At 40.5% G+C, this 24,946-nt stretch overlaps 1 protein-coding gene across 7 annotated transcripts in view; it reads right to left on the bottom strand.

The window, feature by feature from the left end:
* Positions 1–24,095, bottom strand: part of rgs12b (regulator of G protein signaling 12b) — a 42,630-nt gene extending 18,535 nt beyond the window's left edge. For 6 of the 7 annotated variants that reach the window (XM_040004894.1, XM_040004897.1, XM_040004896.1 and 3 more), the window contains exons 1-5: positions 23,933–24,095; positions 21,617–22,912; positions 21,245–21,484; positions 20,015–20,992; positions 14,611–14,730 (exon numbers count right to left, since the gene is read on the bottom strand). In XM_040004894.1, the coding sequence (XP_039860828.1) occupies positions 14,611–14,730; positions 20,015–20,992; positions 21,245–21,484; positions 21,617–22,678 (2,400 nt within the window). In that variant the 5' untranslated portion in view covers positions 22,679–22,912; positions 23,933–24,095. Of the gene's footprint in view, positions 1–14,610; positions 14,731–20,014; positions 20,993–21,244; positions 21,485–21,616; positions 22,913–23,270; positions 23,516–23,932 lie in introns of those variants that run through there. The other variant, XM_040004895.1, reaches the window with a different exon arrangement.
* Between the last annotated feature and the right edge of the window lie 851 nt (positions 24,096–24,946).

Raw genomic sequence — 24,946 nt, 5'->3', positions numbered from 1 at the left:
ATACTGACACACTGGAAGGGTTGTAGACCGTTACACAATGATCACATCACTGTGACACCCACTTTAACAAAAGATAAAAGCTGAATCGCATGATTGTGCAACATTTAGTGGCAACACACCCTGGTCTGAACCAAAAATTCAAGGCTATGTTTTTATTAACAGTCATTTCACGTTTTTCCATTTGATGGCTTATCGGGACCTCTTTAGAAGAGAAAAATTGGATTCATACATACATAAGACTTAATTACCTTCAGTAGTGTGGCCCAGGGTGTGGTGTTGTGACTCTGTCATTCAGTAGGTTACATTACTTGGAGGTTGGAAAGTATTTTTTAGTCTACAGGTCAAAACTTGTGTGTTTACCCGCATTATCCTGCTTTTAGCTCCTTGAACACAAATTGCCACCTTGCAGATACATGCCTGGACTGCTTATGCTGTGTGTGTGCATCTGTGGCTGTTTCTTAAAGGTGAGAAGCAAGAAAAGTACAAATACTTTGTTAATGTACTCAGGTATCTGCACTTGAGTATTTATTGTTCTGAAAACTTTTATTTTTACTACCTACATTTGCAAATGAAGGCAAAGTATTTCCATGTACTAATATTTTATTATTACATTAATATAGCTTTAATTTACATTGCATAAAAATAGATCATATTAGAACTGTCGTTTAAAAACTTACTTTTTACTTTATTACATTTCAAAGTCTGTACTTTTTCACTTTACAGAGTAAAGAAAGTGAACTTCTCTTTACTTTAAACTTTTTGAACAGAAGTATCTAAACATCTGTCTAAGTAAAGAATATCTGTGCTTTTGCCGCCTCTGCTGTTGGTGGTTATTGTTTGCGGAGGTCCAAATCCTTTATTAGCTGTGACTAGCGTGGAACGTATGACTTACATCATCTGTTATGAAGCCTGGACGTCGGGTTCAAGCTATGACTAAGCACAGTGTACAATTTACAAACGCTCACCCACAGGGTCATAATATTGAAACTTCGAATGTAATAAAAACCTCAAGTTTCCGAAAATGTTTACGTTTGAGCGTTTAGGCAGACGGCAGAAAAGGACATTCTGTTTTAATGGATGACACACAGAGTGACCAGTAGCACTTAACAAGGTGAACAAAAATGTCTATCTGTGGGAGAAAGTGTGAGGGATAACATATGCAGTCGCACACACAAAGACTAGACTGTTTGTACGACAGGAACCTGTTCCTGGCTCAAACACTGGAACTTAAACGGCCACCCTTGGAAAGGAAAGAGATTCTACTCTTAGAGTAAAAGATGACAAAAATATAAAAGAGTGCTGATCATGTCTTGTGATTTTACATCACTACAGGAGACCACACCCATAACTGAACAAATGAAACATACACACGAACACACACACGAACACACACAGAGATTCTGTCCATAAAAGCTGATTTAGAATTCATAACACAGATTTTCAGACTGCACACATTCATAAACACACACATCCATCTGAGGAGGAAGCTGTTGGGCTAACAGTCTCAATGTGTGCATGCCACTGTGTTTACTTTTAAATATGAGGTGAATAGTGGCTGCCATTTAGAAGACCAGAGTAATCCTGCCAGGACGGGGGCTGTGAGAAAGCCTAGCTTGAGCATAGCTTAACTCAGAGAGGCAAGGATGGAGTGAACAAGCCGATTAGGTTGTAATGTTTCAAACGAAAGTCAAAGAAAGGGTGTGAAGCTGTGAACATGAGCAAGAACGTCTTCCATGGAACCTCTGGGTTAGTATCAAATTTAACAATTTAACCAAAAAACATATACAAATCAATAAATAACACAGAGTAGCTTCTCTGAGTTGCCTATATCAACATCCCTGCAAATATGTATCCTCTGGAATTCTAGGATAAATCCCTGCAGCGCACTAAGAAATCAATATCCACTCTCAATGAAAGGAAGGAATGCGGATAGTGTTTGTTTCCCCACAAAAGAGCCACACAGGAGGTGTGACTCAGAGGCTGCCCCGGTGATAAATTTCTGTTTTACTTGGCTTGATGCCTTAAACACACTACCATCACACAGACAAAGGAGGAAACATGATGTAAACACATATGAATCTGATTGAGTACCCCTGGCTTAACACCTGCAGACATGTTCTCACAGCTGCCAGTTGATGTGCTAAATTAAGCAAACTTCACAAGAAGTGAGACTTCTGACTCAGCTCACCATTCCACTGTCTTACAGCTGTTATCTCTCACTTTCTTGAAAAAACACAAGACCAAAAGAGCCTACAAAAAGCAGATCTTTTCCGACATTTTTCACAGTCTCTGGCTTTGTTTCTACTTCTCTTTCTGTCTGCCTCCTGCTCTGGCTCAAAAGACATCTGGCTTTGAGAGGAAGAGAAGCAGCCGCCTCACATTTTTGTTAGTCTGTCTTACTTTATCTCTATGCAAACGTACCACCACCAAACCGTTTCTTTTTGAAAATAACAGACAGAATGACTTGTTCATTTTAACTTGTACCCTGTTCCTTTCCCAGGAGTCTTTCCTTATTCTGTCTTCATTCATATCCTGTCCCTTTGTTTTTCCTCAGCTGAAAGTAATAGATTCCCTTTCCTCACCGTGTACCTTGCTCATGGTAACGGTCCCATTTTCCGTTTATCTCTCCCCGTCTCACTTGTAGCGAGCAGAACAACACTTTAATGAAGTGAATGATATTTTACACTCTCGGTTTCTCTCTCTACCTTGTTCCATCCCTTTGTAAAGTATACAGAAGACAAATCAAAACCAAGACTTGGTTATTGTTTTTTATTAGTATTATCAAAAATGGTTTTAAACATCAGGTAATTTTTGAATATTTAGTTAAGATGCTTCTATGAGCATTGATCGACAAATGAGTTAATAACAGAATTAAGACTCTCCTTCCACTCCTTTCACTTCCACTCTATTTAAAAAAAAAAAAACACTGACTAGAAGAGCAGTTCCTCTGTGAATGCCACCTGTAAAGCACTGTGTGTGAACGTGTGGATGCATTACTCACTGTATTGGAGTTCCAGACCCGCTTGAAGGAGAGCCTCTTCCTGAGGCTCATCCTGCTCCCCTCTCAAAGAGGAGGAAACCCAGTGACTGTTTAATCTACATAACTGAACCACAAAAACACAATCACTCATGTGCACTGACGGAGTTTCTTCAGGACCTATCTAGGACTTGAAATCTTTGCAGACAGCTAACTTGGATGGAGCCATAACTCAGCAAGTCTATCGCACACTCGCACCTTAGAATTAGCTTCAACTGCCTGTTAAAGTCGTATTAAGACACTGTTAACGTAGCTCACTGTTAACGTCCTTTTCCTCTCTCACAGCACTCTATAGCTCTCCCTCTTTTTCCCACACGCCGAGCTGACAGACTGACTAGGAAGTTCCATTCTCTCGCAAACACACGCACACACTGACACACACTCACACGGCTCAGTTTCCATAGTGACACGCCCCCATCAGGCAGCAGTTACTGAGAAGGGGAGGGAACAAAGGTCAGTCTGCCAATCATGTTGCAGCAAGGCCATTACCTCTCCACGCTTCTCCTGTTCCTCCCTGTTCAAATCAAAAACAGGCGCAGGTATGAGAAAATTCAACTTCTCGTCTGGTCTCAAGTATCATGAGAAGGACAGAAGACTTTCATCTCGAGCAGCTGCTTCAAAAAGAGATGATTGGAAGTTCTGCAGGTCTGCTAAAAGGTCAAGTGAAAGCAAAGCACTTCACAGGACAGAGTGGCCTACTTCTGCGCACAAACACACACGCACACATAAACAAAGACTGCAATTGAACTTGTGCACATGGCCTTAGGCCTACCTCACTCCCCCTAATTTCCTGTTTTGTCAGAAAGAAAGAGCGTCTCTTAAACCTTTCCTACACATCAACATTATCTTTTTTTGGTATCACTGTCTTAATTGACTAACTGACTGATGACTCATTTCTATACTCAAACAACACATCCACTGAATGACTGTGTCATTTTAATTTGCTTGGAGTCCAGCAGACAGTAGCTGGCTCTGTGTTACACTGTGCTAGCAGTGTTTGTGCGGTGTGTTTATATCACATGCATTGTGCAACCCATTTTCTTTTCTTCATTAAACAAAAGAGCTGAATATGAGAATACAAATGTTACCTGTGTAGTGTGCAGTGGATTCACAGCAAAGGAAAAAGTTAATGAGACAAGCACCTTTACCTAATGATTGATTTGTAGTGCTACATTAAATCTGCAGCATAGACTAGGGATTAAGTCTGTACCCTACACCGTAGCCTGACATCCAAGCACAAGTAATGGCAATGCAGACTGCAACAACTATGTTGTTTGGTAGTAATAAGCCATGTAAACACAGTATATTGACTTGCACAAGGATAATACCTCTGTCATACAATTGAATTGTGTCTAGCTTGCTCATTAGGTTAATAAAATCTTCATAGCTCTGACTACGTGCATACACTCGGACATAGTTTGGAAGTCTTCTATCCTCTCTGCGTTTCAGTAAAAGTAATTGTTCAAGATTTACTAGCTCCAAGTCCAACAGTTCTGATTAATGCAGGCACAAAAGCGCAAAAGTATAAATGCAAACAACAACATCGTCCATTACATATCAACGCACTACTATAAATTACACTTAAACCAAACATTTCCAATATCACCAGCTATGGACTAAGAGTCACAAAGGCAATGACAAGATCAAGATTCTTTTAATCTTGATTATTTAAAGTAAACATAGACAGACAGGCAAAAATGAATGCAAATAATAGTTTGCATTTACAAAACAAACTAAAATAAAATGAACACACAGAAAATATAGTTGGACTTTTGGTAAATTTCCTCAATACAGTCGAAAAACACCTTCATGTAGTATTATGATTTTTCTCATATTTTACCCCTAAACAAATAATCACCATATTACAGTAAAAGAAACTAAAAGTACCACTAAAAGTAACATAAACCAAAATGAAACGAGCAATAAAAACTGCCAAACTTTAACAACTGTGGTCTGAACACAATTCTGCCACAGTTCACATGTTAAAACTGTTTATTTTTTAATGACAGTTCATTAACATCTGGTTTATGAGTTCTACATTTCTTCTTTACAACTATGGACTGGGTTTTAATGTAACGGAGAATGTTACGGAGAATCCAAATATCCTTCAAACAGTTTTTTTTTTTTTTTTTAAAGCCTTGTCATTATTTAATATTTGTTTTGGGTTTTTGTACTTTTATCTCAGGCTCTAAAATGATGTGACACCTCTCAAAACAGCACCAAAAAAGCTTGGCTTCACCCTTAAAAATAGTAAGACGACCAGTAAACAGTAGAAGCTATGTTGGGCCCTATGCCCATTACATTTCCTTCAACTTTCTATGGGAAAAAATAATAATTTTAATTACTACTGGCCCATAACAGGACATTTTTCTCCTTTCTTTTCTACACCACAAGCACCATTTGAGGCCATAGAGCGCAAAATGTTGTGCCATATTGTTAATGTTAACCTTACACGTCCCTGTATCATAGCAACATCAGAGATGGCTCCAGCACTCAGCGCCCCCACGACCACTCTACACACATTGACAGAGAAAGGCTGAAGGTGCTGCCAAGCACTAATTACCAGAGCTTTTAGTGCTAAAGGAGACTGCCCAGATGAAGTCTAATTTTTAAAAACGTTCAAGTTTCTCTGGTTCAGCTGATTTTATTAAATGCACCACAAACGCTAGTAAAGCCAGACTGATGAAATCCTAGCTGTGCCATTTGGGAAACACCTATCTGGTCATCCACACATCTTTGACAACAGGGAAGAACCACGAGTAATGATAAGAAACCTGTGCTCAAACAAATCTCTTAACACAAGGGAAGAGATAGGTGGCAGGGCGCCACACAGGAAGAGAGGGATATGACAAAGTTTAGGTTGGCTAAATCCGCATCCTGGTGATAAAAGGAGAAAGAAAAAAAGAGCAGAGGCTGAGAGAACAAAAGAACAAGGAAGACGTTAGACAAAGAAATGTCGCATCTCTCACTCCTCTCTTCATCCTAATTCCTATGGTCGAGCAAGCAGCATTTTTCCTTTGTGTGTTCTCCTCCCTAGATAGACCCATGCTTATCCAACACAGAAGCATGTGAAAAGTTCTTATTAAGCACACATTTTTGCACTTCTAGAGTAAAACAAAGCTTCTTACACTGTCTTCGTTTAGAAACATTTACATTGTTGAAATATATAACTAATAAGGTATTATTTAAATGTGTAAACAAGTACATTTGAAGACACGCTCCAATCCATTACTTCCAAGTCTATGTTCAATCACCAGGTTTAACTGTCTCACTGACCTCTTTCAGTCTTTATAGATGCAGTATAGTGAAATACTGCTGTAAAATACTTCAAGCCTACAAAACTTACATCCAGAAATCCAGAAAGTAACTGGCATGTAAATTCAATGTTGCTGAATGTTTGGGGGAAAAGGCTCATTGGGGTGATAACGAACAGCAAACAGGAATTCAGTTGCAATCAGAATCAATCATCTCAGTTACAAACCATCTTTATTAAAGAGAACACATTTTATTTCCTGCTAAGAAGGGTTTAGTTTGGCATCTATCCATTTGTTGCCCTTTATTGCAGACAATAACCCAACATTGCCCCCTGCTGTTGCCACTTAGGTAAGACAGAATTCATACTGAGTGTCAATCTCAGATCAATCAAAGTATGGAAGCGAATCAGCTAATAATGAATAGTGACTGCCAGGATTATAAGATACAGTGGAAATAAATGAGGTTAAAATCTATTTAAAAGGTAGAAACGTAAAAAAATATCTGCTTTATGAGACAGCTGTGCAGTACTTGTACTTGACGCACCATTAACTGTGCATCTGTTCCTTTTGCAAACTGCCTAATGTTTCCTTTGAAAGCTCACTCTTGAAACTGGTGACTTTCAGATCTTTTTTTAAGATTTTTTCAGTTTGGTATTTGAATTACAACGACTCGTGTTGCTGTCATTAAAACTGCAAATATAGGTAGTAGTAAACTGTGATTCCACTGACTGAAACACTTGTTTAACAGAGATAAAAAAGTACAGGTTCAAACACGGTTTTCCTATCATTTTATCTGCATTTTTTGACAATTTAAGTTAACAAAACACAATCTATCGACTGACTTATCACATGACACAGTTTGACTGTGCTGATGTGGTAAACTGTATCTGGCACTTGTTGAAGATAAAAAAGAAACACTTGTGTTTATTTGAAAGTGGAGCTGCGTCTAACGTGACTGCTGGCCTCCTGCGGTGTTTCATGTACAGGAGCAGTGTTGATCTTGTCTCATTGTCTCGTCATCTGATTTTCCTTCCCTAACACACTCTGCTCTCAGGGGATATCACGAGGAACAACACACACAAACAGTCACTTTGAGAGTACACACAGACACAGACAGAAAAATGTGTGTGCAGGTTCTTATCTCTGGGTGTTCTTTTTCACTTTTTTAAGATATGAATGAGTTTTTTATGCCTGAATGTGTGTGTCTGTGCTGTGTGTGCCGGGTCAGAGGCCTGGCAGGCTGCTCTTTTCTCACAACTGTGTTTAGTGAAATTATGTTCTGTGCTGCCTTCCACCACAGTGTCAAAACTCCCTGACAAAAAACTTAATATGTGTACACACACTCATACACAACCACCGACCTGTTAGGGCAGCGGTCCCCAACCTTTTTTGCGCCACGGACCGGTTTATGCCCGACAATATTTTCACGGACCGGCCTTTAAGGTGTCGCGGATAAATACAACAAAATAAAACTAGTACCGGTACCGAAAAAAAGAAGATTTATTCATAACACACATGAAAAGACCCAGGAAAACAGAGTTAACGATAAAAACGATAACAAAATAACGCTGAAAACCGATAGAAACCCTGAAAACTATACATTTCACACCTGAGCCTCAACTCTCGCGGCCCGGTACCAAACGACTCACGGACCGGTACCGGTCCGAGGCCCGGGGGTTGGGGACCGCTGTGTTAGGGTACATAAATACAGAATCACTGACAACATAACTGACCCACTACCTTTATACTTTGCATAAGAGGTGGTTATTGCATTGTCTTTTTGCAACACAGTGGATATTTCTTAGAAAACGGCTTTAAAAAACCAATTTGATGAATGGATTCAGAGGACTCGAGAAAAGAATCAACAGGTTTTCTTTTACTTCAACAGAGCCAAAAGGAGCCTGCTGATTGGGTTGTGCATGATCACATGATGTGTCATTCCAGAGAGAGCCTTCACAACTAAACTCTGAGTGCATTAAATTCATTTTAACTTAAATAAATATGTTTTGGATGCCGATAGTGCCTAGAGGCCAACAGCAAAATAGAGAAGTGTCAGTAAACAGGAAGTTTGGCAAGGCCTTTCATAGCAATTACCAAAGAAAGATATGATTTTATGACTCAAACTCACACAAACATCCATTTTTATTTTCAACTGAACTTTAAGCATCTGTTCCAGCAATACTGTTCTGAAACAGTCAAGATTGTGTAACAAAGCTATGATGCTACAAATGACAGAAGCCAGAGAGCCGTTACTGGGATTAAATATATAAGATGCATCTCGCACACACTTGCATAGATTCCCTAACAAACGCACGCAGCTCGTTTACTCACAGGATCAGCAGCCGTTTCAGAATCCGCGCTTGAAGTTTGCTGCTCCATGAAGGAAGAGACAAGTAATCCTCAGCACTGCATGTGAGAGCTCCCCTCCGTGCGCATCGTCATCAGCTGTTGAATGTGCGTGTCTGCGCAGAACAAGTGGCAAAGCCCGATGGCTTTGAAATGTCCAAAACGCTACAGAATGTCGCCGTCGCTAGATTCCCCGGTCCCTATGGTTCTCTCTCTTATCCCCCCTCCTCCTCTTCTTCCCTCTCTATAGTCTCCTTTGCCCTGCCTCAATGCTCTCCCCCTCCTCTGTCTCTGCTTTTGCACCCACCCTTGTATAATTTCTATTCCACCCACACTGCTGTGGGCAGAGAGGCACGCACAAACACACACTTGAGACAAGTGCGTAGGCAAGGCTGCGGAGGGAGACCCCTTGCCATTAAGGAACACACCCACACATAAAATCAGCGTTGGGATGAATGTGTTACAACACATTGTGCTCTTCTGTCAACTGTTTAGTATGCCCCACGCTTGTCTGGGGCGTGGAGAGTAAACTGACATTCACGATGGCGGAGGGGAGGGCAACAAAAAGCAAAATAGGGAGGAACACACTCAGTGTTTTGCAGCAATATTTCCATTCAGCTGACAGCTATGACTGGTGTCTATTGCCATGATTAGGTTGTTTATGACAGTTGAAAAGTAGCTGCATTCCTCAACATGCCTTGACACACAGTGAATGTACTTGCCCTATTACCCCACACTCATCTCTGCTGGTTTTCCTCCACTTGGCCCAGGGGTGAAGACTGAGAATAAAGCGGCAACTCGCTCACACTGATCACTGATAAAAAAGTCAAATGCATTCAGATTCAGTCTACTGCAGAACAGCACAATGTTTTCTCATTTAAAATCTATATATAAAGTATTCTGTCAAAAACACATTCTGGTGCAATTTGAATAGAAAGATAAAGTTAGATTTTTGGACAACTACATGAAGTTCATTTTACAGTTCAGAGCTTTTATGTTTGGAAACTCCACCTGTACTCGACCAGCATTACACATAAAGTACACCAGCTTAATGTGTTAGTACAGGAGACGAGGCATGTGGCCCTTTTACTGATACAAATTTGGGATGGGTAACTGATTCTTTACACTTACTTAAACGTGTGTAGTGTCAATAGCAACCTTGTAACTAACTGATCATCAGAAACTGTGACCACCTGTATAAAAGCAGAGATTTTGATAGTCTAGGGCATTCAAATGTGTGTTAACACAATACCACAGTCACCTAACACCTGTAACACCTAAAGCTTGGCCAACAAACAGCAAAATAATCTTCAACACATCAGCAAATCTATAACAGAATGGATGAAAATTAAGAACCAAGGTGCTGCAGTTGCCCATTTAAAGTCCAGACCTCAACCTCACTGAAACGCTCGGATGGGCCTTTAAAAGAGCTGTGCATAAACAAATGCCTGCAACCTCAAAGAAATGAAGCACTTATAAAGGAGAGTGGGCCAAAATTCTCCCACACTGATGTGAAAGTCTGATACAAACATACAGAATACAATTACTTCAAGTTATTGCCACTAAAGGTGGCTTTACATGCCACTGGGTGCATTTTACAGAGGATAGTATTGAGTCCTTTGACCGCTATTTTTTCATAACAAGCATTTTTTGTGGCTCCATACAGATTTTTCCCAAAACGGCTCTTTTGATAAACATTAGTAGTAAACATTAGTAAATGCTGCTGTCAACCCCTGAAGCCTCTGAAAACAGCTGTATAATATACTCTGTAGGGATAAAGGAAGCTTTCCAAAATGTGATACATTAACCCTAATCATGTCACCAAGGGTGAGTCTTGTTTCAACAGATAACCTGCATTACAAGCAGGGCGTGGAGTTTGAAAGTAGTGGGAAAGAAAAAACCGGAGAAGGTCTAATGAAAAATGGTAGTTGCATTTTTTTAACATTCCAGTATAAAATTGTTAAACAAATAGAGGTCACTTCTTATTCCTAGCTTTGATTAATTTTGATCTTTTTATGAAGCATTTTATAATTTTGTGTTCATCAGCCAGATGTTATAGACACAAAAACAACATCTAAAAGGATGATAAATTAAAGTAACTAACATGTTTGGTCATAAAAGGCATTTCAAGTCTAGACCAATAATAAATGTTAATACATTTTGAGCACCGAGTCTTTGCTACGACAAGTAAATCACGCTCTATGTAAGCTAAGATTTTAATTCATCTATGTCATAGTTAAGCACAAGGATTAAACCAAAAGCAAGACTTGATGATGCCTTATCCTTATAAAGATAAAGTTAATATGTGGCTTTATTCTAACTATGCGTAATATTAAATTTAATAGCAATAGCACTCTCTTCTGCTTCATTGGTGATCATTTGCTGAAACAAATATAGATAATGCTAATGTCTTAAATGTAATAGAACACTAAAAAAGACAAAAACCACATACATTAAACTGAAATAGCCATCTGTCAAGAAATGTCCATCTATTAAATACCCAGTGTTCAGAATTGCATATAGGATATAAATAAAGTTTTAAAAGAAACACTGTAGTTTCCTCTGTAAAACTGCATTCTAACTTCAGTTAGAGTTATATTGAGATTTCAGGAGACTTACATGCATTCTACTTAAATGACCAAGTCTACAAATTAAATAAACAATTGTAAGTAATGCAGAAAAATGCTGACAAAACAAATAGAAGACATTTCAATATTTTGCTATGTACACTTGATGATATATACTTGTCATTTGAAATACCCAAATTTTACAATACCTTTATAATATGCATTAAAAACTGGCCTGAGCTAACAGATAATAAAGCTCTTTATTTTATTTTATTTTATTAGGAAGCATCAAAATGATTTAATATTACAGCACCAGTTACTTCTTAGATTTAATAACACTCCCTGTTTTTGTGCCACTGGGATTTTGCTGGACCTGTCTTCAAGCTCAACACTGCACAGTGGAGAAAAATCTCACCTTCTTCCAACTATAGTTTTCTTTCAGCTCATTGTGCAAACAGCCACAAACGGCCCATTGTGAGAATTGCTTGGTGTTTGTGCATTTATTCTGAAACATTTCTTGTGACCGTTGTTAACTAAGTTCAATCGAGTACACTGCAGATTTCAAACCTCCAGGACCAGTTGAAAATGATGTGTTTGCTTTGAAATGGTTGATTCAGTTAGAGTTAGGTAGCTCTTTTTTTCTTGGTTGGTGATGGTCTCTAAAATAGCTCTCTGTGGTTTTAAACATTAGTATTCTGAAACAATGTTCTGTGTGTACTATTCAACACGTTCTTTAGCGTCTGTATGTGTGTGAGCGTATCTGTATATGTCTAAGAAGACAAAGAAGTTAAATGCCTAACTAAAGTCCAACTAGGAGCCTGGCACACTGAAGTGTGCAACTTGTGTGTGGGTGCTGCGTGACTGCGTAATAGTTAGGCTCTAGAATCAGATCTGTCACAAGACAAGAAGGGAACTAAGAGGCAGACTGCAGGTTTCCACCAATAGCAGTTCTCCCAATGTTAAAGGAGGTGATCCAGAGCTGCACCAAAACTGTTCGTCTTTCATCCACCTCTCTGCCAAGCTTAATCACATTCTTTACTGGCAGACAAACAAATGGACAAATGACACTAGTAAAATCATATTTCTCCCCCTGACAGATGAATACGAAACGAGCCTCAAACTCTGTCTTTTATTTCTGCTAAACGAGCCACAAACGCGCCTGCTCACACAGTCTGAAAGCAGCTTGAGCAGCACATCTAACAAGATGTCTGATAGTTGTGTGTGTGTGTGTAAATATGCTTGTGTGTCACCGATTTAAAGCTGGCATTTGTTTGTGTATTTTCATGCACAGCTCTTCCTGCATGTGTGTATATACACTGTGCATTTGTGTGTGCATTTGTGTGTGTGTGTGCTTTTGTGTTGAGGCCGCACTAACGAGGGGAATGTCAGCTTGTTGCTCATCAGGGCTCGTTAGAAGTGCAGGCTAACACTTAGAACCCCATTACCCCCCACCATCGTCACCACACAAACACACACATACACACACACACTCCAATCTCTCTCTCTCCTTCCCCCTCGACACAACACAAAGCCCTCTCTGTTTGTGGACATTACTGCATGTGCAGCGAGTGAAAAAGGCCTAACGACCGGAAGAAAAAGGTGGAATAGAGAGAGTGGGAGGATGAAGGGGTGAAGAAGAAAAAGAAGAAGAGAGGAGCCCTGCCATTGGAAGCTCTGGCAATGGGACATCTACCCCTGTGAAGCTCATACAACAGTTGCCAACTCAAGTAGCAGAAATTCTACACTGCTTCCAATATCATCCTTGATTGTGTATGGTTTTTACATCGTAATCTGCTCTCAAGAGCCTGTAGGTGACATTTGGACTTTCCATTTCGAATGCAAATTAAATATAGTTTGAAATGAACCTGAATAATAAAAGTGTGAAGTTAATTTGAAGTGTCTAAGTGTCTACTAATAGACTTTCGCTTTGAGGAATTCGATTCATTCAAAAGATTTTTCTCATTAAAAAAAAAAAAAAAAAAAAAAAAAAACACACACACAGCAGCTTTAATTTAGCTAAATAATGGTCTCACTGTTTAAAATACAAGTCCTCCACCTTAACTGCAGGCCCGGGACCTCTGCGGTATTTAACTCCCAGTCGTTTTCCCTCTTTCTCCCATGCTTCCTGTTGCCATCTACTGTGCTGTCCAATAAAGGGAAAAATGCCAAAAATGTCTGTTTAAAAAAAAAACTATCACCACTGATGCAACAGTGTGGGATTTGCTTATCTGCTCCCACGGTACCCCAGTCACCACTAAACGGCGGAAACATTAAGCTGTCCTCTGATCTCTATCTTAGAGGCAAAGCTACTGTTAAGAATTTTGGTGGAGGCAGCAGGACTCTACCGTGGTCTTGGCAACCTTCACACAGACACACGTAGAGACAAGTCATGATGACAGCAACACTCTTTTACACTGTTATCACCAGGACAGTTTTATGATTCGCTTCCAGAAATGGAATTTCATAATAAAATCCCACCTTAAGTTACACAAACACAACCTAATACAAGTAATAATCAGTCTTTGTATCTTTCCCATCTAAGTCCAAAAATAGCAATTGCTGATTTTCTCTGTATTAAATCCTGTAAATAGGGATATTGTTGGGCAAAACTCATGGCTTTCAAATGACTGGATACTAGGTCATTTCTTGAAGCTAAAAGAAGCGCAAAAGGCTAATTCTTGCAACAGTGTAGCAGTGCTGCTATTTGCGCAGTTTATATTTAAGAAAACAAACAAAAGAAAATCATTAACTTGTCCCTATGACAGAACAGAAGCTTGATTTCTTTTTCTTGGAGAAATGTAAAGAGATCTTCTTCTGTTGCTTACTGGCCATCAGAGCTTTCAGTATCAACAATTTAAAAAAAGCATATACAATCAGAATTTGATGGGGTCCAAGTATCCTTACTTACACTCCTTGTGAACTTGGTGAAGCTCTGGAAACTTTTAGGTGGTAAAAAGCTAGAGATTGCTGGTGTGTATGTCATTTTGACTATAGATCCCTCTAACTTTTTTATGTAATGTAATGGAACCAGGCTCTTATTTTCTCTTAGGGAGGGGAACAAATTAATGTTTCTGCTTTATGTTTATTTGAAATATACCGATGCATCTTTGTGGTGTTACATTTTAAAAATTAATAAAAACAAGTGAGTACAAAAGATGGCTCTGTTCTTTACTGTCTATGTTGCCATGGTGATATGAGAAGATGTATCAGCTTGATGCATCATGTGAGCATGTATGGAGTGCATGAGCTACTCTTACTAGAGACAGAGGCGACACCTGAGGCTCAAACATGACAGTAACACAGTAGCCAGTCTGACCTTAAATATTGCAGTAATGTGCATTACTTGTTGGTATACTTGTGTTGGAAAAGGTCCACGCATATAGATTGTGTGTTGTATATATGCTACCTCAAGATCATCCAGGGAGCGGGCCAAGCTGAGACGTTTGGAGCGTCCAAAGGAGCGCCTAGCTGAGGAGCGCTGCTGGAGAGGTGGGAATCCCATGGTCAAACCTCGGAAACGACCGCCCTGGATAGAAAAGAAACACACCATCAGTTTACATTCATATTGTAGACATTTTATTAACTAAAAAAATCTTTGTAAGCATGTCCATCTGTTCTTGCCCCATCTCAACAACTGTTTATTAGATCTACTTAAAACTTGGTTGGTCTATTGCTGGCACTCAAGAGTAATTGCAGTGCAAAATACGAGTTTATTTGGATGACTGATTCTCATATTTTTGACAAAAGCTGCTCTTTGTTTTACTCTTTCGCCAACAGTAACCGCTGCCTGCTCCACTCTGTGTGTAGGACGAGCTTACGGTGGAGATGTTAAGGGTTAGCGCTAATCCTAACCCTTAACAACAACCAAGGCCTAACTTTATTTAAATATTCTATTCTGCTTCCTGGTTTATTTAATGTTTAGATTTGCTTCGTGCATTCTTACTGTACTTGCTTTAGCTCTCAGTTCCTAGCAGCTTTAGAGTTTCAGTGTTCAATCACCCTGTGTCCTTTGTATTTAAGTTCATGTGTCTGTATTCCCCATTTAGGTTTTGCACTTCCTGCTTTATTTCCTGCGTTAGTTGTTCCTTGTGCTTTGCTTTTAGATTGCATCTTTGTCTCATCTCTTGTGATTCAGTTAAACCATTTCTCGTTCTCCCAGCTGTCTGCACTTCCCCTAATCGCCCTTATGTGTATATGTAGTTGCTGTATTCCCTTTGTCAGAGTGTCCGTTCCTGTTCCCCTAGTGTTTCTCAGTCCCAGTGTGTGTTTCTTTATAGTTTATAGTGTTCCTCTTTTGGACTTTTGTTTGCCTTTTGGATTACTGCTAACATGCTTATAATAAACAGCTCACTTTAAGTTTATCATTGCCTACCTCCACATATTTGCACTTGGGTCCTCTACACGACAATCAGTCTGCATTTCCTTTAGAGTATGAGAGCACCAGTGGCTAAAGCAGCACGCACACATAGACTGGCTTTCTTCACAGCCTCATTGTGAACTGGCACAATCACAAGCACACGTACACATTCAAGGAAACTATCTTCATATTTGTCATCTGTAAACTATTCAGCAAAAGTCCTGAATCACCTCTTTTTTCTTTATATTTTGTTTCAGAGGAGCCAGACTTTCTGGTATTTGGTCTAGTCAAGGGCTTATATGCATATGAAAATAAAGTGTCTGTGTCTGCCACCACATTCTGCAACCACTTCACATTCACTGTCGAGTTTCTGGAGCTCTATTGATGTAAATGAACGCCATTCTTCAGAAAAAGATGCTCCCTCAACTCTTTTTATGTTTTGTTTTTTGTTAAATCTTCCAGTGGGTTGAAATTTGGTGACTACAAAGATCAAATCATGATTTACTATTTTTTTAACTCAAACTATTAAGTAACCCCTCATATTTTTGGGGGGGGATGAGGGCAATCTCATCCTGCAAGAGACCATCCCATTAAGATTAACAAGCAGTTTCATTGTAGGGTAAAGGTGATCAAGCGGAACAACCTTGTATCAGTGTGCAGTGACCCTTTACTTTGAAAAGAACATGTGGACAGTAACTAGGCCAACAAAATACCTCTTTTAGAATAACAGAGCTCATATAGTGACTAACCATTCAGGTTTTTACCCTAACACGACACACAAATAATGGTGAAATATTAGCACTAGTGTCCTATTCTTATTCATGAGGAATTTCACCACAGTTGATAGATGGCAAATATACTTTGTAGGTGACTGGAGGACAGTTTAATTTAAAAAAAAAAAAGATCATCATTATTATTATCACAGATTACTACTGTATGTAATCATTATCATCTGTTAGTTAACCAACTATGATATGTATTCTGTCAAAGATAAAAGGGAAAGAATGTCAGTTTATCTACAGTTTACATCAAATCTTCCCATGATATAATAATATTAGATTTCCTTTGTTTTTTGGCTAAACTTTAATTAGGTTAATCAGAAAATTTCACTGAAATTCCTTCCATGATGTGACCTGAGGCATAAGTGGGCAGGCTGCATACCACATGGGCACTAACGGCCTAAGCACCAAATCTCCAGGTCAGATTGCAGCTAGTTGGCCTACTCATTGCATCTCAGTCTTCTACATTTTCTTTCTATATTTCCTGACTCTTACTATCTTTAACAATAGAAACTTTAAAATACAATGTAAAAAAAATATGCAGCACTCTAGATTTCATTCATCCAGTAAAAATATATCTGTGATTTCAGCTCTGTTGTTCCAGCCGTCATAACGGACTAAACCTTCCTAAGGAGCTCAGCACTACTAATGATAACTATAAAAGGGCACAAAACATTTGTATTACCAACATACACCATATTCTAAACTGCCATATTACATACAGTAATAAAAAGTGGGTTTTTTGGCTCCCTAAATCGGCACTCAGTCATTGAACGTTTAAGAAACCCAACCGTGTCTGCACATGCACGGGTTGCTGTTTTTGAACTAAATGTTAAATTCCACATGTTACACGGAGGCGTGTGCAATCCTGTGATTTTGCATGCAATACCAGAGAGCACGTGAGTCAAATGCACAGCCACAGAGGTAATACAGAGACACGCAGGTACACACAAACAGTACTAGCAGAACTCCTCTTGAGCAGCATGATGTGCTTTTGCAGTTTACTGTAGCATATTTCACTGACATCCCTACTAAGTGTAGTTCCATGTAGTATTTATTATACCAAGGATACTTAAAATTGTATAGTGTTCATAGGAGCACTACATTGAAAACCCACCAATTAGTGGAATAAAGTTAAAACAGCCAAGCTGTTGCACTATGCCATAAACTGCCGCCTAAAAATAACCACATCAGGGTCGTGAACATTTATTATCCAAAGCCATTAGACAATAACGTAACCACTCTGAGTGCTGTTAAAGAGGAGAGGAAATTAGTGCTGTTTTGCCTTCACAAGTGTACAATTAACCTTTTAACAACTGTTGCTCTTTAATCCTTTGAGAACAACAATATTCTGCCTTCTTTCTCTTCTCTTACAAATTGCATCCGTCTACTTTTCTAGTATTATAAGAGGACGCACACAATCAGTGGCCCTGTGTTGATTAATGAGTAATTAGCCAGTGCTGACAGGCTTCAAATGCAGGTAGAATCTGACTGGCTGCTTAGGAGCAGGTCTCCTCTGCATTTCATCATGCGATGACCAGTGGTGTTGCCTGGATACTGAGTCACTTCTGCATTTGTGTGTGTGCGCGCATGTGTGTCAGACAATGCAGATTTGAACACTTAATGGCATATGCAGACACAATCATTCTCACAGGACCTCTGTATAACCCAGTGAGATTAATCCAAGTTTCACTTGTAACTGCAAGAGAGCTTAAAGCCAACAAAAAGGGGGATTTTCGGAGAAGCTGAGATTTAGTTTGAAAGGGAAATGATAAAGTGTCGATCTGACTCACTGGTGCTGTGGTTGTTTTGGGCGTGGTTGCGCCACAGCCTTTCCAGAGAGAAGAGAATGTGAAAGGACTAAATTTTAGTGGAAAATCCACAGCCTTTATCTGCGTAGCTGATCTTGACGCCCTCTCCCTCATACGCACACTCATAAATAAACAGATGCGCTTCATGTTTACAACAGCACTGCTATCAACATAAAAATAACAAAAGCAAAACCAGACACATGTCCTGTAAAAACAATAACAATGTGAACAAGTATAATTTGAGCTTAAAATAAAAACCTAAAACATCCCAAAATATAGATTGTTTTGTTTATGAATTATAGTAAACAGCAAACTGACTGATATTTTTCAGTCCTTTTCTACCTTAACAAACAGCTCGCTTTTCATTTAAGCTCTAATTCGTGTACACTCACTAGGTCACATTTATCAATATTCAACTGTTTGTTTTTAAATCTAACAATCCAACACAAACTTAAAGTCTTTCACGACTTAAAGTCGTGAAAGACTTTAAAAAGAACTGATTTTTCTTTTTTTTCGATTTTAGCTGAAATAAGTCTGCAGAGGTTTAGTTAGTGAAACAGTGCCACCATGTGTCAAATATTAAGAGTCAATTAATGTTAACGCCTTACTATGTTACATGCAATAGTTAACAAGAAAAATGAAAACAACAACAGTCTTACACAACTGTATCTGTTTTGTTTTTTGGTTTTTTTTGGCTTACCATAATCACCACAGTATCCAAAACTCTGCTTCTCCAGTCCGAGGACATGGTTCATATCCACCTTCCTGCCTCTGTCCTAAACACTTACTCTGGTTGTCCCTTAGAGTCCCTGGGACACTGTTTTCTAAGATATCTGTTGGAGGAAGTCCCAGCCTCCTTTAGTATCAAAACAACTATCTTCTGTACGTTAATATAATAATACGCAACATGTAGATGTAGGCAGGCATAAGTGGCTGTTTTCTATATACGTGCATGAGCATTTCTGTTCACAAGTTGATTAATACTTATGGAATCTAGTCAGGCTGGATATGCAGTATTGTACCTTTTCCTCTTTGCATTTCCTTGTCATTTTCTGAAAACAATGATCAGCCCATCTACTAATATATATATATATATATATATATATATATATATATATATATATATATATATATATATATATATATATATATATATATATATATATATATACATACACCATAAAAACAGGAAGTGTATTTTCATACAACAATGCAACCAAGCTATTTTTAAAATTATGCCAAATAGATAAGAGGATACTACACAATTACTTCACTAAACCTTAAACCTGCTCTGCTGTTATGCTGTTAATGCCATTACAGTGGAAAACAGGTGGTTTTCAGGTGAAGGCAGCTATCTGGCTAATGCATAATAAATGATCTGATACTGGAGCAGTGAGGGATAAATAACATATCAATCCACTTGCACTAAGTCTAGGGATAGAGCCAGCTGGGTGCTGTAATTATCCAGTGACTTTCAAAACAAGTTAAAAGTTTTGTATCAAAGTGAAATGATACTTTGATCACAGAAGGAGTGAAATTCTAGGCCTTGAGAAAACGATGCCCACGTGGATTTATAGCCTCAATAAACTGTCGTTTTGAACAGACTCTACACAGAATAAATTTCAACAACAGAGATGTGCGATGGGGGATGCCAGCTGCATACTGGGCTTCTCATCTCGCGGTCAGTTTTAACACAACTCTCTCAAAACCTACAAACTGACACTACACAGCACTTCAGGGAATATCAAAAAGTTATATGACGGATTTGGTTATGTAAATAAAATGAATAAAGTTACACAAAATAACTCTGTTTATCCAGAATTTTACTAAATGTAATACTTTTAAAACTTTCTTAAAACATACCTTTTTCTCTCCCTCCTTGACATTCCCTCCTCGTTTCTTCTCTTTTTCACTTCTCTCGGCTCCTGTCCGCTCCCTGTCTCCTGTACCAAATAACTTCTTAGCCCACTCATCTTTCTGAACAGCCAGCCGGTGGGTGTGGGGATGTGACAGAGGTGGTGGAGGCTGGCTCCCTCCAGGTGGTGGCAGGTGGTCTCCAGGCACCAGCGGGGCGCGATAGCGGTCGGCTGGGATCTTATTCATCGGTGGGGGCAGGGTGCTGCAGTTGGCAGATGACCATCCGTCAGTGGATTCTGCGTAGGATTCCTGATCGCTGCTGAGGCCCTGGAGGTGGCTGTGGTGGTGCTGCTGACGCCAGTCTCTCAACACATGGACTGGTAGCCACCTCTGCGGTTCCACCCCTACTGCTCCTCCAGCCCCTCTCCATTCTCCTCCCCCAACAGCTCCTCCCCGCTTCCCTGATGAGTAGTGGTGTGGGTTGACCCCTCGTGAGTGCCTGACAGGGACATCAGGGTGAGATAAGGGGAGAGGGTGAGGAAGATCAGCCAGGTGGGGGTCATTACGATAATGGCCATTTCTCAGCGTTGGAGGAGGTGGATGAGAAGCTGCTGCTCCCAGAGTGGGACTCCAAGCCTGCTGCGATGACGGTGGGCTGTCCCAGTGGCGCGGCCCAGAGACGTGGTTGTGATTTGGAGGACCTCCAAGGTCAACTAAAAGCACTCTGTTGCTCTTTTCCTCTGGTAAAAAGTTGCCAATCCCACTATCGCTGTTGCTACTGGTGCTGTGGTTTTGCTGGGCATCATTGTCTGGGTCATGGAAAGCACGGGCGCGAACCCCTTCGATGTTGTCTCCCATGTCCCGGTAAAGGACAGAAACAAACTGGAGGAGAGGCTGAGAGCTGGGTGGGAATTCCAAGCAGCCACCTGTGTCTGGGTCAGGGGTACACTCAAAGCCAAACCTCCTGGCAACACCCAGATGGACCTGAGGAAGTAACAGTTACTGAGAGTTTGTCCTAATGCAATACAGAAAAAGTAGCTGCTAATAAATCTTTGGCTTACAACCATCGCTTCGACTAGAACAAATTAGGTTCACCAGATTTAAGATATATGAGTAACTTCTTGAGTACTTGATCACGGTGTTGTAATATTACCCATGCCATTAAAAAACAAAACAAAAAAACACCAGACATTCTGCAGATATTTCCTTCCCATCAGTTTAAATTGTAACGCTTACTTGGTGGTGACACAGATCTGGGTCCACAATAAACACATGACAAGAAGTCCTTAAACTCCCCTCGTCATCTCGTGCAATGCTGAAGTGCCTATCATCATGGTCGTCTGTAGCTTGCATCGTTACCAGTCCGAAGAATCGCCGGTCATCGGGACAACATGCACTGAAGGCTAGTTTTTCTGCAGGATAGGTGGCCAGGACCTGACCTCTGTCACTGCACAGACGCACACTGTCATGCATAACCTGGTAGGATATAATTAATGCATGTTACCAAACTTGATACCAGGGAAAATATGGTTAACAATAATAACACAATCACATTAAAATTAACACAAGGGAAAAAAAAAGAAGAAGAAAAAAAACCTCCACTCGCACCTTCATGAGGACCAATGAATGAATCTTTTGCTCAGCCCGGAGGCGCCTCATGCTCCCTCTGATGGCCTGCAGACTGTCACTTTCTAGATTTGTGCCTGTGGAGGCGAGCTCAATGGAGCCCAGATAGCCAACAATCATTCCCACATTGAGGATACCCTCACTGGGCTCTAGGCCCAAGTCGCCACCATCTCCATCATCAACATCCTGCTCTTCATGGTGTTGAAGGTGGAGATGCCGAAAGTCTGATTCTAGGAAGACCGAATCATCATTCAGAACTTGGGCCATCTCCTCTTCAGAGAGCAGGTTTGGGTTGCTCTGGGAACGTGAGGAATTCCGATATGCTGGGAATTCGGAATCAGACAGCGGACGTGGCTTTGACGAGGACGTACTTACTCCAGGTCTCTCTTTGTCTGAGCTGCTGGAGGAGTGGCTGGAGTTCTCAAAGATCATGTTAAAAATTCCTCCAGACTGCAGCTCTGCCACCACCTTCTCTGCCCGGTTGATGCCCAGCTGCTTAGTGTCCAGTTTGGGTTTGTACCAGCCTCCACGGGCTCCACAGCCTGACCTGCTGTTGTTGTTATTGTTAACACTGTTATCATAGAAACCATCCAACTCATCATCACTGGAGCATGAGTCCAGGTAGGATGCCGCCATTGTGTTGCTGCTATGGTGACGACCGCCAGCAGAGCGTTGGTGGTGTCGCCTGTGACGTTCTCCCTCAGCGATTACTAGTTTCAAAACACCAGAGCAGCGTCCGATCAGTTTGACCACATCTTCGTGTGACGCCTTGGAGACGTTGATGTCATTCACAGAGAGGATGTAGTCCCCGGAGCGCAACCCCACATAGTCAGCAGGGCTTCCTTTCAGGATACAGCTAAGGACACAAGGGCTTTGGCCTGACAGCGTAAAGCCATACCCTGTTCTCCCTCTTGCTACCTCCACAGCCCGTATACAACCCTGCTGAGACTGAGGGAAGTTCAGACCACTGCCACCGATGGGGCGCCTTTTGCATGACACATCCATTTGCCTGGACATTGTGCCAGGAAATTTTCTCTTGTCCATTTATTCAGTGAGTTTCAATTTACATTTGTCATTGTAGGTCCCTAATCTCTACTAAAGCAAGAACGCAGCGTGCCTCCAACGTCTTCTCGTCAAGCAGCCCTGGCGTCAGATTGCTACGAAAAATGAGCAGCAGTTCAAAATGCAGCAGGTGGGTGAGAACCCAAGCCTCAGCTTTGGCACCACCTTGCTAGGCCTCCCATCCTGGTGTCACCATCTTTTCTCCGGGCAGGTTACCTAAAGTACAAAAGAACAGAACCAAATCAATCATGACCGATTTCTTAACCCTAACATGCTTAACATGTGGGCTTCTACACCAAATGCTCTTGGGCCCATGTAAAGTGTTCTATCAGATCACTGGAGGTTGGGAGGACACAGCCACACCTATAAAGCCACCAGTTCTGTCAGGTCTACAGAGACCCAGCCCAGCACACCTGTGCTGTGCAAAAACTTCACAACTTTCTCCTTTTCCCCCCCAAACAACTTTCGCTTTTGTTTACGTTAAATAAAAGCTCAGTGTGATAAATGTGAGCACATATGTTTTAACTCTTGTTAGAAGGACACTGACATTAGCTGGGACTAGCTGACGCGTTACCGTTAGTTTAGTTAGCTATGCATGCTAGCAGAGTTATCCCTGCTTGAACAGTGCTGTGAGTTAACACCCCAAACAGCGCGTTTATTACTTTACGCTGAGAAATGCATGCTTCTTCTCAGCTTATGGAGTTACTGTAAGTTTTCTCTTTTTTTTTTCTTGCCGTGACTCGCTGTTCGAAAGCGCATCCACCCGTGCTTAAACTGTAGTCCCGCCCCTCGATTTCCAGATCTTTGGAATGTCGGTGCGTAACCGTGGCAACGGCGGCGTACACAAACTTTCCCATCTTGTCATTGGCTACTCCAGTTGTCAATCGGATAGCGAACAGTTATGCGGACAAATTGACAAAAGTTAGATAGAGAAATCACAAATAATAAAAAAAAGTACTAACGGTAGACGATTCCACAGGTGTCAGAAACGCAGCGGGAGAGCGAACTCTGCAGCTGCTAGCTTGTTTAATCACGGGGAGTTTTATTGGAAGCACAGCAAATTATCTGTGTCTTTATAAGCAGAAAACAGCACGAAGCGAAAACAGCTGGCTGAAGTGGTTGTTAAAAAAAAAGTAGGGATGGCTAAGTAAGAGGTGGATGCAGGTCTTTTTCATGTTCCGACAAAGATGTTTGGAGCAGACGGTTCACTCAACACGAGATTAACATCTGACTTACTTGTCGGTGTCCGGCGGTGATGCTCCCCGAGAAGTTTCCATAGTTGCGTAGCTAAGGTTAGTTGGGTAAACTCAGGGGCGATGGGTAAACAAAAGAAAAGGCTGCACCATCTGGCGAAGTAGCCTTAAGAGGAGGAGGACTGGAGGAGAGGGAGGTGTGTTTAGAGTGGGCAGCGGAGGAGGGTGTACAGATGATTGGAGGGGGGACTTTTAACAGCCGAAATGATACAGAATTAAAGTTCACCAACTTCGTAGCCATGTCATTTCATGTAACAGTGCGATCCAGTTGATTGAACTTAACCAAAACCCGCAAGATTGTGCAATTTGAACTAAACCAGCCAGAAATCTGCAAAAGTGTGGAGAAGTGTGCAAAAAGCTAAACTATAACATCCAAATGCGTTCTAAACTGGAACAAGTTATAGTTCACTAAACTTAAAAAAATAAAAGCTAAGGGTGTGTGTGGAGGGTGGAGGGGAGTGCACTCAGGATGTCTACATTTTAGAATCAACTGTCTTCACAAAGCACTGTATTTTTATTTTTTAACCCAGATTTTTTAAATATTTAGCCTAAAAAGTATCCTGCTTATTAGTAATTAAATTTGAAGTTTAACAATGAATCCACCAATTAAAAAAAAAAAAAAAGATTACACATATAAAAGTATAATAGCTCTGACTGGAACAACTGGTTATAGCACACCAGACTTGTTGCTTTAATGCTTTAGGCTTCATCACATCTCAGTGTGGCTCCACTGATGTGCAAAAAGAAATGCTACAAGAAACCCCATCAGTTGTCAGCTACTACTCTTTCAGATGATGTGATGTAAACTTCAGCTATAAGAAGCATCTACAGTTGCTTAACACCTGTGCCATCCTGATTTCAGTGCTTCACAAACCATATGGCAGCTGCCTAGTAATCCTGCTAATATCTTTTAATCAGGAACACCCATCTTAATGATGCTGTAAAATAAGAGCATGCTTTCATACAGTGTGGTCTACAAAAAGGAATTTTACTGCCT

This window comes from Simochromis diagramma, unplaced genomic scaffold (assembly GCF_900408965.1).
Source record: "Simochromis diagramma unplaced genomic scaffold, fSimDia1.1 OVJJ01000487.1, whole genome shotgun sequence".
Classification (NCBI taxonomy): Eukaryota; Metazoa; Chordata; class Actinopteri; order Cichliformes; family Cichlidae; genus Simochromis; species Simochromis diagramma.
This window is presented reverse-complemented; position numbering and strand designations above follow the sequence as displayed.